The 18,797-nt window shown below is 37.1% G+C and overlaps 1 protein-coding gene across 2 annotated transcripts in view; it reads right to left on the bottom strand.

Annotated features, from left to right (window-relative positions):
• The window catches only part of CPED1 (cadherin like and PC-esterase domain containing 1), a 422,947-nt gene that overhangs the window by 175,774 nt on the left and 228,376 nt on the right, over positions 1-18,797 (bottom strand). For both annotated transcript variants that reach the window (XM_060196489.1, XM_007525006.3), the window contains exons 10-13: positions 11,707-11,871; positions 10,100-10,204; positions 8,739-8,908; positions 552-622 (exon numbers count right to left, since the gene is read on the bottom strand). In XM_060196489.1, the coding sequence (XP_060052472.1) occupies positions 552-622; positions 8,739-8,908; positions 10,100-10,204; positions 11,707-11,871 (511 nt within the window). The remainder of the gene's footprint in view (positions 1-551; positions 623-8,738; positions 8,909-10,099; positions 10,205-11,706; positions 11,872-18,797) is intronic.

Below are 18,797 nucleotides of genomic sequence, written 5' to 3'. Positions count from 1 at the left end.
AAAAAAATGACCACCAGACACTGAGTCCTAGTAAAACTGCTGGCAAAAATAAATAAAATAAAACAGCATGTTATAAATAGTCTCTACTATATTGGAATTACTCTATAGTACCTTATCAAATACTAGTGCAATAATGACAGTTTCTAATGTTTCTATTTGTTAACAATTTATTAATTAAATTTGTGTATGCATTTAATTTATCCAAAACCATTGACCCCCCCCAATAAACTCATAAAAGAAAAAGCTAATTATCTAAAAGTGATATTTATGGTATGAATGAATCTCTTTTTAGAGATTTCCCCATTTGAAGTTAAATGATACCTATGGATGGTTCTAATTTATATGTTAAGCATCAGCATGAGAATACTTCCCTACACTCTCCCTAATTCTGATACCTTTATAAGGAAAAAAAAAAATCTATAAAGTTGAGGAAAGATAACAGTCTTGAGCTAAATAATCATCTTAAATTGCTAATGAAGCTAGATATTTTTATGCTTTTGGACACAAAATGCCTATTTTAATATGACATAAATGTGACTATACACCTTTACCTTTTTTATTTTCAGTTGCATCAAATGGCATTTGTGGTTTTCCAGTGTTCTCAGCCTCTGTGAAAGAATTCCTGCAAACACAATGCCAAGCAACTCTGGATCAATGAAATGAGCAAAACGCATGCAAATTACATCAAACACATTATCTTTGTGTATGTGGGAATAGTTATTTTTGATGAAAACAAAGAGACATTTTCTGGTTTTCAGTCCTCAAAACTGGCTGCAAGTGAGGTGGGTGGAAATCTTATCTACTCTAATCATCAGAAGGACATTTGAAGAAAACCAGGGCATAATGTCACTGTTCAGTCCAAAAGTGAGCAATCTCTGAGCTTAAGTCTGAAATAATTGATTTGGGAACACACATTTTTTACTGGAATCTCTTGGACAAAGCCAGGCAGTGTAGAAGCAAGACATTTTTCAAACTCTGAGGTACAGATTACTGGTAGTAACATGAATATAATCTAAGAAATATAAGAGTACCTTAAAGAAAATGACCCTACCAAGACTTCTATTCTTGTATTATTCAGATAAATAGTAGGAAATGTCTAGGGGTAGTTATAGCTCAGTGTGTGAACCTAATTTATCTGCTGTATAAATAAATACTTCACCAGATTGCCATTGAATTCTCCATATTTAGTACCAAGATAAACAAAAGTTCAGACAGACATGTTTCTTGTCCTGACGATAGAGAAAACTTGGCAGAATATGATTTGATTTCCATTTGCTATTTTGTGAATCTTCATTTCTCCCCAAATAAGGAGATAACGACATTGGCCTTACTTCACAGGAATTCTATGAGAATGAAATCAAAAGCTTTCTGCTAAATAAAATTTTATAAATATGGTATCTCATACATGTGCTGGGCACACTAATTAAGAAGATAAACAAAGAATTTTCAGTTCTTTCATAAGCATCAGATAGAAAGGAAAAAAGTCAAATAATAAAAAGTATGACTAGAATTGGAAGGCTGGATAATATTTATTGTAATTTTACTTTGAAAATAATTTTCCTTTGGCACATATGATGAAATAATTAAGAATAAAATCAAATATGCATGTGACTTACTTAAAATTCTTTCCTCCCCTGGGGAATAAAGAAATAGTTAAAGCAAGAATAAGGTGAGATATTCTTGACTGGGTGATAGGCCACATTTACAAAAGAATATTCTGTATTTATTTATAAGAGACAGAAAACTCTAAGTGAAGTTCAAAAAAACATATAAACCTGAAATGCACACAAAGTGAATTTGGGAAACATTACTATCTTACTGGACTTGGGATTCTTTGTATACTGAAGCACCCTGTGTAATTCTGTGAATAAGTTATTGTGACTGTCCAAAGAAATCATGTGAGTAGAAGTATAAAAAAGTATGCTTATAGTTTTATTTTAAATGAAAGAAAAATTAGTATCTAGGACATAAATATTGTTTTTTAAGATTTTCAGTCTGCTTAAATTTACATTCATTTTATTGAAGCATCTAGATTCTCTGCTATAAGGCATAGATCTGACAACTTTTGTTCTCATTGCTTTTCTGACATGTCTCTTCACCTTGTTGCAGAAAATCTTCATGTAAAAGAAAGGACAAAGGCTATCAGGATAGATCACCTATCTATTTTTCCATATTGAAAGGCATCAGTTTTTCCATATTTGTAAACTTCTCTATACAGCTGGTGAAGGCAGGGGGTAGTTCAGTGCTGTCTGTAGTCTGTCTGTGTATCTATCTTATAACTATCTTCCATCTATCTGAAAAGGTCTGCCTGGAGTAGTAAAACCCAGACAACAACAACAACAAACGGTGGTGAGGGGAAAAAAAGAAGAAAAAGGATGGAGTCATTAATCTCCACAGATAGTAAATGAATGTAAAATGAACTTTTTCATTAGGAAACAAAAAATATATAAATAAATAAACTCTAAAGGTAAGTGTTGTGTAAATAGGGCAATGGGTGACATGTGACCTCTCTGCGTAACATGCTGGAATGGAACACTTGTACCGTGAGTTAGAAGAACAAGGCAGCCGTCTGAACTCTGCTTCTACTAAATATATAGCTTGAGAAAAGTATCTATCTTCTTAGCACATCAGTCTCCTATCAGGAAAACATTAATATGCATCTGCCTTGAAACATGACATGAACGGTAACTAAGTATATAAATGTCCTCTGGTAAAGTTGAAGTTCATTCAGGTTAACTATTCTTTCTTTCTTTTTTTTTTTTTTTTCTTAAGACTTTTATCTTTTTTTTTTTTAGCATTATTTATTTCTTTTAATGACACAGAGAGATATGCTTGAGCTTTGACTTAAAGTGGTGCTGGGGATTGAATCTGGGGCCTCATAGGCTCAGGCATAAAAGACTTTTTTGCATAGTCATTATGCTGTCTCCCCAGTCTACTGTTTTTTGTTTTTTTTTCTATAAAAAAATTTATGTTATTGCACACATGCATGAGAGTCAAGAGCATCACTCTGCCATTCATGATTTTTTTTTAATCTATTGTGTTTGTTATTATTTAAATCAAGTGCTAGGAATTGAGCTTAGAGCCTAATGTATACAAGGTATGTGCTCTACCATTGAACCATCTCCTTATTCTTTCTTGAAATGTTCTAGGAGGAATTTTCCTAATACCTCTTTGATAAACATCAAAAGTTTGTCTCAGTGTTAACTTGGGTAAGTCTTTTAAATTTGTTTTGATCAGCCTTTAAAATAAAGAAAAATATTGTTCCCATTGTTGGTACTAGACTTTAGATAATACAGAAACATAAAACAAAAAAACATACTAATATTTAGTACCTACCTGTGTTATACAAGGCACCATTCAGTACATGAAGTTTGTTTTATGTAATCCTTCTAAAATAGTACATGGTAGGACATTGAATCCAAATTATACAGATATAGAAGCTAAGTGCCGGAGGAATCAAAATCTTACTTGTTGTAATTGATAAATTCTAATGTGGAATGTATAAATACAAGGCTGCCTGATTCAAAATCGTCCTAACTTCTTGTAACTATACTCAACACTGACCACTAGCAAATTCCATTAATGACAGGGAATGAGGGCTAGTGTCATGGTTAAAGTCAACGTTCTGAACTTAAGATATGTCACACAGTTTTATAACATAAAGAACTTGAAAAAAAAAAAAACTTGTTGGGGCAAAAACTTTGCAAAGTTTGTCTCTCACAGAAGCTTACTCAGTGCAACATACAGTGTTGGTAAATCAAGTCCCATCTTCCTTCAAGGGTGATTATGCATGAAACAATTTTGGGTTGAGAGAGTACCAAAAAATAAAGGAACATTGATATATTTATGAAAAACTTAATATTTAAGAATTGCCAAGTGTGGTTATGCAGTAACAGCAGACTCACTTCACTTTCCCCTGTCAACTAGGAAGAGCAAAGAAAACCATCTTAAAGAAAATAAAATAAATAAATTATGACCAGCACTTCTTCAAACACTCACCAAGCCACAGGTGAGTATAGACACATGTAGCTTGTGGTAAGGGAGAGATTCCCAGAACTAAAAAGCTATATTCAGGTCAGCTGGCACCAAATAGGGAGATTAGCAGCTGAGGCTCACCATTTTCAGGTCCAAGTTAAAGCAGCAACAACTGTTATAAAAATAATAAAAATAAGGGGTCGGGTAGTGGCACATCTGGTTGAGTGCATGTTGCAATGCACAAGGACAGGAGTCCAAGCCCCTGGTCCCCATCTGCAGGGGGAAAGCTTCACAAGTGGTGAAGCAGTGCTGTAGATGTTTCTTTGTCTCCCTCTCTATCACCCCCTTCCCTCTCGATTTCTGGCTGTCTCTATCCAATAAATCAATAAAAGATTTAAAAATTATTAAAATAATAATAATACAACTAAAAGCTCACCAATTTACAACTGTGACTTTTCAAGCTTCTAATGTTCTTACCCCACAGAGGCTAGAAAAACAGTCAGGAGACCCTATGTTAATATCAAATACACTAAACTGGCCTGGTGAGTCAGGATAAAATCGCCCATAGCCCACAAGTTCAACTTCTTAAATAACACATGTAACCACAAGTGGGTACAGGCATGACTGAACCGAAATTAAGAAAAAGGTATCAAACCATAAAAAGCCATTCTTAATGGAAGAAGGTGCCATTTTAGTACTTACAAAACAGACCACTGGTCAGAGGAAAGAAGGGAATTGGGGGAGCCATAACCTTGTTTTGTTGCTGTTTGTTTTTAACACTAAGGAGAAAGGAGCTCTCCAAACTTGTAATCTCCCCCCAGAGGCTAGAACAATAGGCAAGGAGACCCTATACTGACATCAAGGACACTAAACCAGCATAATGATAAAGAATAAAATCTCCTCTGTCCCACCAAGATATATGAACAGGGATATTGAACATCTTAAACACAGCGCCTCTGCTGGCACAACAAAAGCCACACTAAATGCAGAGGTTGACAAATACAGACAACAATGACAGAAACCCTAAATCACTAGACAGACAAGGTCTAGAAAAAATTACAGAAATAGAGTTCAGAAAACTCCTTGAGAAAGCAATTCAAGAAACTATACTTAGTATTCAAGAACTCAGTGATCATTTTGTGAAAGAATTATAAAGTGCAGAAACAAATAATTAAAAAAATAAACTTTCAAACAGAAATGGGTCCAAAACCATTTAATGAGGTAAAGAAGGTTTGTATTGTTATATGGGAAACTGGGGAATATTATATATGTACAAACTATTATACTTACTGCTGAATGTAAAACATTAATTCCCCAATAAAAAATAAATAAATAAATAAATAAAAATTAAATTAAAAAAATTTTTAAAAAAGAAGGTTTCTTCAACAGATGATACTGAGAAAACTGGACAGCTATATGTAGAAAAATGAAACTAGACCATAGTCTAATACCACAGACCAAGATCAAATCAAAATGGACTAAAGAACTACATATTAGACCAGTAACTCTAAAACTGATAGAAGAAAATGTTGGTAAAATTTCGCAGGTCCTTCACATCAAAGATGTATTTGAAGATTCAACTCCCTGGTTATGGGAAATGAAAACAAGAGTAAATAAATGGAATTACATCAAACTAAAAGGTTTCCACACATCGAAAGCAAACTACACAAGGAGAACCAGGAAATCAAGCAAATGGGAGAAAATGTTTGCATATTACATATTAGACAAAAGACTAATATAAAACATTTATACAGAGTTGGTACAGATCAATAAAAAAAAGCAAAAATAACACATTAAAAAGTGGGCCAAAGGGGCCAGACAGTGGCTCACCTGTTTAAGTGCTCACATTACAATGCACAAGGACCTGGGTTCAAGCCCCTGGTCTCCACCTGCAGGGGGAAAACTTCACAAGTAGTGAAACAGTACTGCAGGTACTGTCTTTCTTCCACTATCTCTCCCCCCGTCAATTTCTCTCTGTCTCTATCCAATAATAAAAAAATTAAAAAGTGAGCCAAAAAGTTTGATTACGATTTTTCTAAATTTCACTATATAATTTATACATTTACTTAAAACACTCACATTTTCAGTTCTGTACTCTCTCTTTACTTTCCTTGGTTTGGCAGTCTCCAATCCCTTGCTTCTCACATTTAACTTTTAATAAATTCTAATTGTATTTTTAGTCAATTAATGTTGTTTATTACTGAAGAGGGACTGACACCAAAGTTAAAAATGTATTGCTCAGGTTCAAAAAAATAAGTATAAAATATATCAATTTAACTTTCAAAAAAAAAGTGAGCCAAAGAACTAAACAGTTTTCTAATGAAGAGATACACATAGCCCCCAGATATATAAAGAAATGCTCTACCTCACTTATCATTAGAGAAATACAAATTAAAACTACACTAGATACCACCTCACATCTGAGACAATGAACTACATCAACAAACCAGGAAATGACACGTGTTGGAGAGGTTGTGTCACTCTGCTACACTGCTGGTCAGAATGCAAACCCGTATAGCCTCTTTGGAAGACTATATGAAGAATTCTTAAACAGATACAAGTGGAAGTACCTTATGATCCAGCAATACCACTCTTGAGCATTTATCCAATGGACGGACACTCAAACACTAATTAGAAGGGACATAAGTATCCCTATGTTCATAGCTGCATTATTCCAAATAGCCAAAGAGTAGAAGCTGCCTAAAACCATTAGTAGATGACTGGATTAAAAAGTTATAAGATATAACTACATTCGAATCAGAAAAAAAGATGATGTTGTCTCCTTTGGAACAAAACGGATGGAACTGAAGGTGATTAGGCCTAGTAAAATAAGTAAAGAGAGGAAAGACAACTATCAGATTACCAGATACTCAAACTTATACATAGAATCCTAACATCTGTTTCACATGAACTTGTTAAGAAAACAAACAGAAAGGGGGCCAGGAGGTGGCACACCCGGTTGAACATGCATGTACTATGTGCAGGGACCCAGGTTCAAGCCCCTACTCCTCACATGCCATAGGGACACTTCACAAGCAGTGAAGCAGGTCTGCAGGTATCTATCTTTCCTTTTCTTTCCCTCTATCTTCACCCCCTCTGATTTTCTCTCAGCCCTATTGAATAAAATGGAAAAAAAATACAAAAGAAATGATCACTGGGAGCAGTAGATTTGTAGTGCCGACACTGAGCTATAGCTGTAACCCTGGAGGCAAAAAAAAAAAAAAAAAACAGAAGCAAGAAAACTTTTTACAAAACTTGTTAGAACTATGGTGGGTATCTTTGGGCTGTTGGAGGGTGAGGGGCACAGAACTTTGGTGGAAGGAGTGGTGTGGATGTATACATTGTAACCTTACAATCTTATAAAATACAATTAATAACAAATTAAAATAATATTTAAAAAAAACAACTATCAGCACTATTATTTTTGAATACGGAAGGAAGAAGGCCAACTTTTTAAAGTTATGGGGTAGTGAGTTCTGATCTTGGGAGATATCCAAGGAATTTTAGAAATATATGATTATTTGTAATGTTAATTATGAAACTTAAGTTTTCATACATAGCTCCACTATCTCAAATGGCAGAGGGAATGAAATACAAGGAAATGTGACAGAAGTCATTCCTCAGGGTGAGTGCTAAAGATGGGAAACTTTATGGCATGGTTTTTGAATCGTCCCTCTTCCCAGAAGCTTCAGGTTACTTCTATTTTCCTGGTAGTAGGAAACTCAGATATTCCTTTAATTCCACTACAATAGAAGTGGAAATTGAAGGTCAAAAATTTTTGTCCCTTGTGAGTCAGGGATGTAACTCTGCAGTGAAGTATATGCCTTACATAATATATATGAGATTCTGGGTTCCATCTCCAACACCACATAAAAACAGGACAAAATGGGCAGGGGTAGATAACAAAGAGACTCTCATGACTGAGGCTCTGAAGTCACAGGTTCAATCCCCTGCACCACAATAAGCCAGAGTTGTGCAGTGCTCTGGTGTTTCTTTCTGTGTCTTTCTCTTTCTGCATCCCTCTCAAAAATAAAATAAACAAAATATTAAAAAAAAATAGAGCAGGGACAGAGATACAGGACTTGCAAGCATGAGGCCTTAGGTACTGAATTAAATCCCCTATACCATTTATACAGAATGGTTTTTTGATCTCTCTTCTAACCTCCTAATAAAATAAATATTAAAATGGATCATCATAAAAAGTAGAGCAGTGAAATGGCCACTCTCAAAAAACAAACAAACAAAAACCTATCTCCCAGATGAACATTTCCATCCGGGATTCTAAATAAACAAATAAATAAGTAGTTTAACCTTTGTGGTTGAAGCAGAACATATTTATAAAATTGTATAGGTTTTTCCCAAAAGACACTCAAAATCTAAATAAATTCACAGACCACATGAACTTAATTTTGACTGATAGATGAAAACAAATCTTTCACCTAATATTTTTCTGTTTGATGTCTCAATAATTCTAAGATCTATATATATGATACAGTGAGGCTAGACTGAAATTTAAATGTAAACGTAACTTTTTAGTGGAGTCAATTCCTTTTGGCATGAAAAGCTGTTGGGTATATTTTTGTTACAGTATCTGAAGACCACTGGAATCATTATGGTCTCAGTGCTTTAAAGAATCTTATTTTCCAGAGCATGAGTTTTTGGACACACTTCTTTTTGTTGCTTTCTTTAATATAGGCAGGGCTTTTGGAAATCAATCTTTAGAGATTTCTGGATTGCACAATTCACATTTGTGGCTGTCTTACCATTCCACTGGACGTAGTTGTGCCTTTTTGTTCAGAAGCTGAAACTGTTCAAGTATATTTAAAAGTAACCAGTATTCAGTTGGAACTGAAGCAGGTTTTGCTGTAGGATTTGCCATATCATAAAAGTCATGCATCAGAGATTGAATTCCAGGAGTGGTAGATGGGAAGAGCTGAGAAAGATTGTCCAAAGACAGACTATCAAATTGTTTCATATAAATTAAATTAAAATACAGTATTACTACAAAAGGTTGTTTAAATTTTTAGATATTTTAAGTATCAGATAGATATTAGAGTCTAATATCAGGACTGGGCATTGTCAAAGTAAATGTTATATTTTACAAGGAATTAATTTTGGTGATGATCACATTTCTACATGAGGTGAATTCTCTCTTTCTTTCTCTCCTTCTTTCTTTCTTTCATTCTTTCTTTTTACCCCATTGGTTATCTTTTTTATTAGCTGCCTGAAAACAATTGAATAACTGAATTAGTCAGGCAGCAAGAAAAATGTGAAAACAACCTCTTAGGTTAAAAGTGACTTTGTCAGGCTTGTAGCTATTAATCCTATCCCAAAATCTATAGTTATCTTTCTCTTTACTCTATCAGTCTGGAAATTGAGACTTGCTCTTTCTCTAGCAAAATAAAATTTTAATTCTTCTTTACATTGTGCCAAAAATGTTCTCTACCTTCACAATATCTTAAGTTATGAATTACTGAAGAATGGTACAGGTCTCTGATTATCTTTGTAATATACTAAGCTAAACTGTAAAAAAAATGCAATAATTAATATATTAAATTAACTAAATAATCTATCAAAATATGTTTGGGACAGTAAATGTTCTTTGTACACTCTAAAATATGGGCCTAAATTATAAAAACAGCATTCAATAATTTATCAATTACCTTAGTAAATTGGTTATAATCCATGAAAATAGCATAAGAATGCATAGATTTTTATAAAGATATCAATATTTAGATAGTCCCCTAAAGCATTGTTATTATAATGGGAAATATTTAATTTTACAGAAACAAAAATAAGTATAATAAGCAAAAGGAAATTTTTGTTACATATGAATGTTCCAATATGAAAAACGTTGACATTGTCCCTGTAATAATGTCAAATCTTGCCAGTCATACTAATCACTTATTTTTTTTTACCTTCAATATGTCGTGTATTGGCAAACATCTAGACTACGCATTTTGCTCTTCTTAACATTTAAATCTATGACATGAAAAAATGCTTATGAAGATGTATATTTGTCAAAGAATATCTTCCTCTAGTTTCCAGTCAAAAGCAAGAAATTCATGACTGATCTATTGTAATCTAAATAGTCAAGAGAAATCAAGTGTCACTTTTGTTTTACCAGTTGGAATTGTCCCAGATTCCCAAGTTCCTTTCTGAAAGTCATAATTGAGTAAATCTCCTCTATAGACAGGCATTGACTTTGTTCCTTTTGATAATTTTTACCCTATAAAAGAAGGGAGGAAGGAGACCTCTTAAGCAATTGCTACACAGTCAAACTATGTTTAACCCAAATAACTCCCAATCACAAACCAAATTCTGAACTCTGTAAATAAGTGGCTGAATGAATTTATGCTAAGTAAGAGACAATAATTTAGACTGGTTCCTATAGTGTGTGCATATATAATGGAACGTCATATTTGACAAAGATAACCTGAATGTAATGGCTAAATAGTATATTGATGGTAAGTTTGGGAAGATAAGCCCAAGAGGGCAAAATGTGTGTGGCAGATGAGAATGCTGCCTTCCAGGGAATAATGATGACAGCAGAAAATTTACACACAGACTTTATCTTCAAGAGAGTGCCACTCTGAGATTTTCATATTCTAAAAGACAATTCCCATTCATCCTCCTACACACATATTCATTTAGTCTTCCAAGTATATCCTTGGTTTGTAAAAGGAACACATGCTACCATTCCTTCTGAGTCAAGTGGTTCTAATGACTGTGATGACAACCATTTACTAAAGAAATAAATTGAAATTAATGAAATGGTGAAGCAATATTATTGAAGCAATGTTATTGAAACTCTCTCAGACACCCCTCTGTAGAGCATCGATATTTTATGATATCCTTCACATTATTCTCTTGCAAGCTTTACAAATAAAGATTTGAAGACAGAGATTGAAAGAAATATATAGTAATATATATATAATTATTATTTATTGGAGAGAAACAGCCAGAAATCTAGAGGGAAGGGGGTGATAGAGAGGGAGAGACACCTACAACACTGTTTCACCACTTGCAAAGCTATCCCCCTGCAGGTAGGCGCTAGGGGCTCGAACCTGTGTCCTTGTGCACTGTAACCTTTGCACTCAGCCAGGTACACCACCACCTGTTCCCCATAGTACTACAACTTTACATTTTAATGCATCCAGTGAACCTGGTTGCCATAAAAATTAACCAGTGCTTATCTGAAGCACTACACCTAATCATCAGAATCAAACCTCCAGACTGTCACAAGTTCTAATATTTATTCTAAAGTTTTCTACTGCATCTACTTCTTAAATATTCCTTAAGAATTAGGAGCTTTTTAGGGGCCAGGCAATGGTGCACCTGGTTAAGTGTGCACATTACAGTGCACAGGTTCTAGGTTCAAGCCCCTGGTCCCCACCTGTAGGGGAAAAGCTTCATAAGTGGTAAAACAGGGCTACAGGTATCTCTCTGTCTCTATCTCCCACATCCCTCTCAATTTCTCTCTGTCTCTGTCCAGTAATAAATAAATAAGTATATTTTTAAAAAGAATTAGGAGCTTTTTAATTTCACTTACAGTGTATAATTTAATCATAATCAGTAACTCACATATTTAGTTAACATAAAAAATAATATTGAACCTTAAATTAGAAAGTTGTGAAATGAATTATCATTCTATTTAATGCACGATAAAGAAAATGACAGTATAAGTAATAATTTGAATATAATATTTTCAGTACAAAAGTATGCACTTACCTTAATTACACCTGATCTATAAAGCCTTTGAAATATCTCAAAAAGCATAGAGAATGAAGATGCATTAGAAAAGAGAAAAGTGTAAGTATCTTTTAAAAGGAATTCTTCTGTGCTTTGGTCCTCAAATTCCATACTATAGTCTTGGACATATAAATGCTCATGCACCTATAAAAAAGCAAAAACACAAAAAATATCTTTCATTGACTTACTTTTTATTTAATAGAAACATTTTTGAGACATTATTCATTTCCTGCTGAATTGTAGATCAGAACTGACATCTAGTGGTCTTTTGGAGGTCAACAGTTTTATAAACTTAAGCAATTTCCTTGAAGATAAAAGTTTTTATAAGAAACTTAATAAAGAGATGAAAGACAACTACTGGATGGTTCCACTCATATGTCGAATATAGAGAACTGATTCACACGGAAAAAAAAAGACACAAGTAAAAAGGTTTCTAAAACTTTGTAAGAACTATGGCAGTAATCTTTGGGATGTGGAAGGGTGGGGACTCAGAATTTGGTTCCGGGTGTGGTGTGGAACTATATAATCTTACAACCTCATAATCCACTATTAATTACAAATAAAAATGAGTGAAAAAAGAAAATTAATTTAAGTTTTAACACATTAGTTTACCTTGAAACTAGTTTTTAATAAATGGTACTTAGGGAGTCGCGCAGTAGTGCAGTGGGTTAAGCGCACGTGGCGCAAAGCACAAGGACCAGCATAGGATCCCAGTTCAAGTCCCTGGCTCCCCACCTATAGGGGCGTCGCTTCACAAGTGGTGAAGCAGGTCTGCAGGTGTCTTTCTCTCTCCCCTCTCTGTCTTCTCTTCCTCTCTCCACTTCACTCTGTCCTATCCAACAACAATAACATCAATAACAACAATAATAACTACAACAACAAAACAAGGGCAACAAAAGGGAATAAATATGAAAAGAAATTAAAAATAAATAGTACTTAGGAAAGATAATAAGGACTTATAAAACCAAGTTTTGATAAGTATAATGCAAACTATATTAGATATGTGTAAAATAATAAATGCTAAGTAAAAAATTTGGACTTATTGATTCAGAATTATATTGATAAATTTTGAGCTATTCATTCAAATGTCCAAGTTACATGTAATGCAACCATTCTCACTATGTAATAGCTTGAAATCCAGTAAATACAATATGAAGTTGAATTCTGGCTGCACTTAAAAAGTCATTGTTTTCCACTTTTCCACACCATTCCTCAATGTACAGATTTCTATAGACCAATTCAGTCACTTTTTAAAACTTACCTATGTTAAATATTAATTTAAAAATATGGCTAAAGAGATTATCTGGATGAGTTCATTTGATTTCAGAGGAAGCAAAATAGAGTTTATGAAGGGAGATAACTGAATAGTGAGGACCTGTGCTTTTCTTCTAAAAGAAGATCCTTACACGGGTCTTTGCGCTTCGCGCCAGGTCCACTTAACCCGCTGCGGTACCATCCGACTCTCTATAAAATAATTTTAAAAAAATGAGACACAAGAAACTAAAAGCTATAAATCTAGTGGCAGTCATATTAATTGTCCTCTGACTAAAGTTGCAACCTTGTTGTGAGCAGGGTTAGTAGATAACAAAGTTAAGATTCAGTCGACATTGTAGCAAAGCTTAGCAGCAGATTCCAGAAGTATCCCATGCCCAACCAGTTAATTCAGCTGAGGATCAATAATATTCATTAAGAAGGGTATCTGCTGGGGGCAGGCGGGTTAAGCGCACATGGTGCAAAGAGCAAGGTCCAGCATAAGGATCCCATTTCGAGCCCCTGTCTTCCCACATGCAGGGGGGTCGCTTCACAGGCAGTGAAGCAGGTCTGCAGGTGTCTATCTTTCTCTCCCCTCTATGTCTTCCTCTACTCTCTCCATTTCTCTCTGCCCTGTCCAACAACGACAACAATAACAACAATAATAACTACAACAGCAAGGGCAACAAAAGGGAAGGGGTGGCCTCCAGGAGCAGTGGATTCGTAGTGCAGGCACTGAGCCCCCAGCAATAACCATGGAGAAATAAATAAATAAATAAATAAATAAATAAATAAATAAAAATGGTATCTACCAGCAGACAAGAAAATCTGATCTTTCCCAGTCCACAGTTAACAGGGAGCAAATAACTATCACCTTTACAGTCAGCAAACCTGCAGACTCCCCAAAGTTCCATCAGCACACATAGAATGCCTGCATTGTGCCTTTAACAGCCCACAACCTGAGAAAGATTCTGTTCCTTACAAGCTGTAGTGAGCAAGCTATAACCTCAGAGATCCCCCCTCCCTTTCAATCGGAATTTCTGCCATGGCAACCTTCTGATTGCTGAGGATTTGCAAATTCAAACTCTGGGTCACTACTGAGATTGATTACTTCTTGCTGATAGAGCCTCTGTCTAGTTGATGTCCAGGCCCACTGATATACAGAGAGATCTACAGAAATAAAGACAGAGTACTAAACATATAATAAAAGATGGGAGGGCGGGAAAGGCTTCAGTGATGCAGCCAGTTAAGTTCACATACTACTCAGCATAAGTGTTGTTAAAATTCGGAGGCTCCAGCTGGCCGGGCTAGCTTCACGGGCGGGTAACAGAGACGACCAGAGACATACGGCTGGGCAGGGAAGCTGTATTTCTTTATTCAGGAACAACTATTCATAAACTAAGACAAACTAATCACCAAACAGAACTCTGTTGCCTCTTTCCCCCGCGACGGTGCCAAGCACTCTCTAACTGGAACTCTGGAACCCTCTCGGGGTTCCTTGGGGCGAGGCCAAGCAGGCCCGTGAAACTAGCAGGATTGATCCAATTTTCTTGGCAGGGGGAGAGCTAGAACAACCCAATGTAAAGCATACAACACATAAGGACCTGCATAAAGACCAAGTTCAAGCCTCCGATCCCCACTTACAGAGGGGATGCTTCACAAGCAGTGAAACAGGTCTGCAGATACCTATCTTTCTCTCTCCTTTCTCACCTCTTTCCCTCTCAATTTTCTCCCTGTCTAAAAGACCAAGACAAGATGAGGAACACCTCAAATTTGACAGAGTTATGCAAAGTATCTGAAGAGGACATGAAAGCTATGGACTGCAGGATACTCACTGAAACAAGATGTTCAGCAGAAAAAAATTTCAACAGTCACAGAAATTATGAAGTCATAATATAAACCAAAAAAAAAATTTTTAAGGCAATGGAGAACCAGCAAAAACATAGATATCAATCCTTAAAAAAGTGACCTGAATGGTATGGTACAGGAAACCACTAAAAATAGTAAAAATAAAGACTGTAACAAATGAAGATAATATAAAGTTTTCAGAAAACATCAAGAGGAATATTTCTAATCACAGAGGTGTCAGAAGAAGAGATAGAGGAATAGCCAGTATTGTTATCTGAAGAAATAATAGGTCCCTCAAACAAAAAAATAAAAACAAAAAGGACAATGAGATCCAGGAAACTGTGAGTTCCAAAACAATACTCCCAAACAAATGCACCCAACACACCTAAATAAAGTGACAAAGATAAAGGCAGAGTCTTAAAATATCAGCAGGAGATCCCCTGTAAGTAACCAAGCACCAGAAGTCTATCAGATTGTTTTTCAAAAGAAACTATATATCAAGAAATGGCTGGCCAGCACAGCTATATACAAATAATGTCAAAGGACATAAATTATGGTGATGTTGTGTATAATACAGTGTTGGTATGCTTCTGGATTCTGCTTGTGAAGCCTTCTGTTTTTATCACATTGGGTTCGCTTGTGTTGCTTGCTGTGTGTTCTGTTTGCATGTCCACTGTTGGCTGGGCACCCCCCCTGCCTCTGGGACATTGGTTTGGTCATCCCCCCTACCTCAGGGACATTTGGTTTAGTCCTCGCTGGTTCACACTTTTTCCTTCTCCCCGCCCCCTATAGTATGTATTTCTTTTGTTCCTGACTCTTCTGCCAGAGGACAGAGATGCAGGACAGAATTGTGTTGTGATTAGAAGAGATTAGTTTTTTGAACTACATCCCCACTCGTGAATAAAGATTGAACTGCGTTCTCAGCTCTGCCATGAGTCCCTGGTCATCTCTCCCGCCCGTGAAGCCAGCACAGCAAAATGGCACCCTAACAGGGAATAACACCAACATGGGACCTAACCTGCCCATCCAGCAGTAAAGTAAAGTAAAGTTTGGCTACCTATCCACTATGGGCTGCAGTTGGCTAGGTGGGTGCAGCACATGGTCCTGCTGCTCTCTCGCTCTCTGTGTCTTTCTGCATAGCTGCTGGAGCCACCTCCTGACCCATGGGCCTCCATGGGTCGCAGAGTCCATGAGAATGCAGGTCCCACTGCCACCTCCATGGAGTCACTCTGGGCCACACTTTGGTTCCCTGACCGGGAAACTTTGGTTCCTTGTGGCCGTGATTGTGGAGCTTGGGGGATGCGTAGAGATTTCCTCTGGGACTTTCTGGACTTCCTCTCACATGTTTCCCGCAAAGAAAGACTACTCTGACTTGGGGAGTGTTCTCTATTGCCCTGGCGGTCCCCAAAAGTGGAGACACGTGGTTGGTTCTGACCTCCTGATTCAGTTCTTTCTTCTATGGGAAGACATTTTTAAAATGGGTGCCTGCAGCAATCCAGCAAAAACCACCAGAAGCACCCAAAATGGAATTTCAAAGAGCTTTTTGGACTAGGACGCCCTCTGGTGACTCAGGATGCTACATGATGAGATCTCAATAATCTGGTTCAAGAAATCCATTTGGACCCCGTTCTCTGACATTGCCCACAAGATGGTATGACTACAATGCACTCCCCAAAACCAATGATGTGACCTGACACAACCAAAAGAAATAGATTCACAGACTCCAAAGCTCACTCTTTACAGAAAGCATAATTCCAGTGGCTGATCTTCCCCATCGAGGCAGATGTGCATCATTTCACCCCCTGGCATTTCTTCCGTGGTCATCTACTTTGGACTGGCACTTCTATCGGACTTACTGGTACACCTCTTGGACACTTTACACAACTCTACAGCAGCTTCCCTTCATGCTGCTGGGTTTCTCAAGGACTGACTGCAGCCAGCTGCCTTGGGACTCTATAGGCCACACACACCCCTTGCTAGGTAATGCCCACAGAGTCAGGAAACGCCCGTTGAGGCATGAAGCGCCCCCAGAGGCAAGAGATGCCCATAGAGTCAGGAAATGTTCTTTAGCCTGATAGGCCTTGCCCACACAGGTAAGAAACGCCCCCCTCAGGCCTTCCCTTGGTATCACACTGGTTCTTGCTGCTCTCTTACTTGTTCCTCCATGTCTTGTGCCAGTTTTTTTTTTAAATGCCTGTACGATATAGGTTTCTGTTCACCCCACACTCCTGATACTATGGCCATTAGTTAAAAAGAAAAGGGGAATTGTTGGTATGCTTCTGGATTCTGCTTGTGAAACCGTCTGTTTTTATCAACACATTGAGTTCACTTGTGTTGCTTGCTATGTGTTCTGCTTGCACGTCCACTGTTGGTTGGGCACACCCCTGCCTCCAGGATATTGGTTTGGTCCTTCCCCCCCCCCCCCCGCCTCTGGGATATTTGGTCTAGACATCGCTGGTTTGTGCTTCTTCCTTCTCCCCGCCCCCTATCCTATGTATTTCCTTTGTTCCTGACTCTTCCTCCAGAGGAGAGGGATGCAGGACAGAATTGTATTGTGATTAGGTTTTTGAACTACATCCCTGCTTGTGAATAAAGATCAAACTGCTTTCTCAGCTCAGCCATAAGTCCCTTGTCGTCTCTGTCTCCCACCCTTGAAGCTAATCCAGCAATGCAGCAAATCCTAACAAAGGGGTTTTTCAAAGTTAACCCAGTATGTAGGGAATTGTGAGGATATGGTAGAGCTTTGTGGGACCCCCCCAATTGAAAAGTGAGGGCCTGAGGGGCAAGGCCAATCCTGTCAGTCTCTTCCTACTAAGAGGTCTAGCAAGGAAGGACACGGTCTCCAGGGTCTGCCCTGCCTATCTGCCTCCCTGCCTCACAATAGCCCACTCCCTTATTGTCTACATAATCATTGTTTTGCCTGAAAGTCCCCTCCCTACTTCCCCACCCATTCCATTCCTTTGATCATATCTGATCTATCTTCTCTCTGCCCTCAGGATTCCACTCTGGCTGCCGGGTACTGATAACCTTGCTTTCTCATTCCTTTAACCAATTAAACCTCTTGCTCAACAATTACTGGCAAAGTCCTGACACTCCCAGATCCTTTGCCTCCATACCATATATAGTATACACATGTCACTTCCTCATGCGACCCCTTATAAATCCTGCTTTGCTGTTCAATAAATATATTTTGTGCAGGACACATTCCTCCGGTGATCCCTGGTATGTCTCTTACTATTTACAAAGGGAAAGACCCAGCCACAAACTCCTGCTGCCCCAGAACATCCCTTCTAGGCCCCTTTCTTCTGGTGCACAACAGAGCAGGTAAGCCCTAAAGTTTTTGCCCAGGAAGAGGCCTCCCCACCAAAGAGTCCAATACCAGTAGCCACATCATATGATCATAGCAGTAACTACTATTGCCTTCTTAAACCTTAAGACTGCAGGAACCTCCCATTTCCTCTTTAGAGCCTATATTTCCAACAGTCCTGGAACCTCTAGGATGGAAAAAATAGGAAAGCTATCATGGGAGGGGATGGAATATGGAGTTCTGATTGTGGGAATTGTGTTGAGTTGTACCCCCTCTTATCCTATGGTTTTGTCAATGTTTCCTTTTTATAAATTAAAAAAAGATGACTGTCATGATATATTTCAACGATTTAGAAAAAAAACTGCCACCCAAGAATACTCTACACAGGTAGGTCATTATTCAGGAAGGCATAATAATGAATTTTTTAATTCCTTTATTGGGAGATTAATGGCTTACAGTCAACAGGAAAATACAAAAGTTTGTACATGCATAACATTTCCCAGTTTTCCACATAACAATTCAACCCCCACTAAGTCCTCCTCTGCCATCATGTTCCGGGACCTGAACCCTTCCCCCTCTCCAGTCTTTTACTTTGATACAATATACCAAATAATGAACTTTCTAGACAAACAACAGACAAAAGGATTGATTACCACTAAACAGA

This window comes from Erinaceus europaeus, chromosome 8, assembly GCF_950295315.1.
Source record: "Erinaceus europaeus chromosome 8, mEriEur2.1, whole genome shotgun sequence".
NCBI lineage: Eukaryota > Metazoa > Chordata > Mammalia > Eulipotyphla > Erinaceidae > Erinaceus > Erinaceus europaeus.
This window is presented reverse-complemented; position numbering and strand designations above follow the sequence as displayed.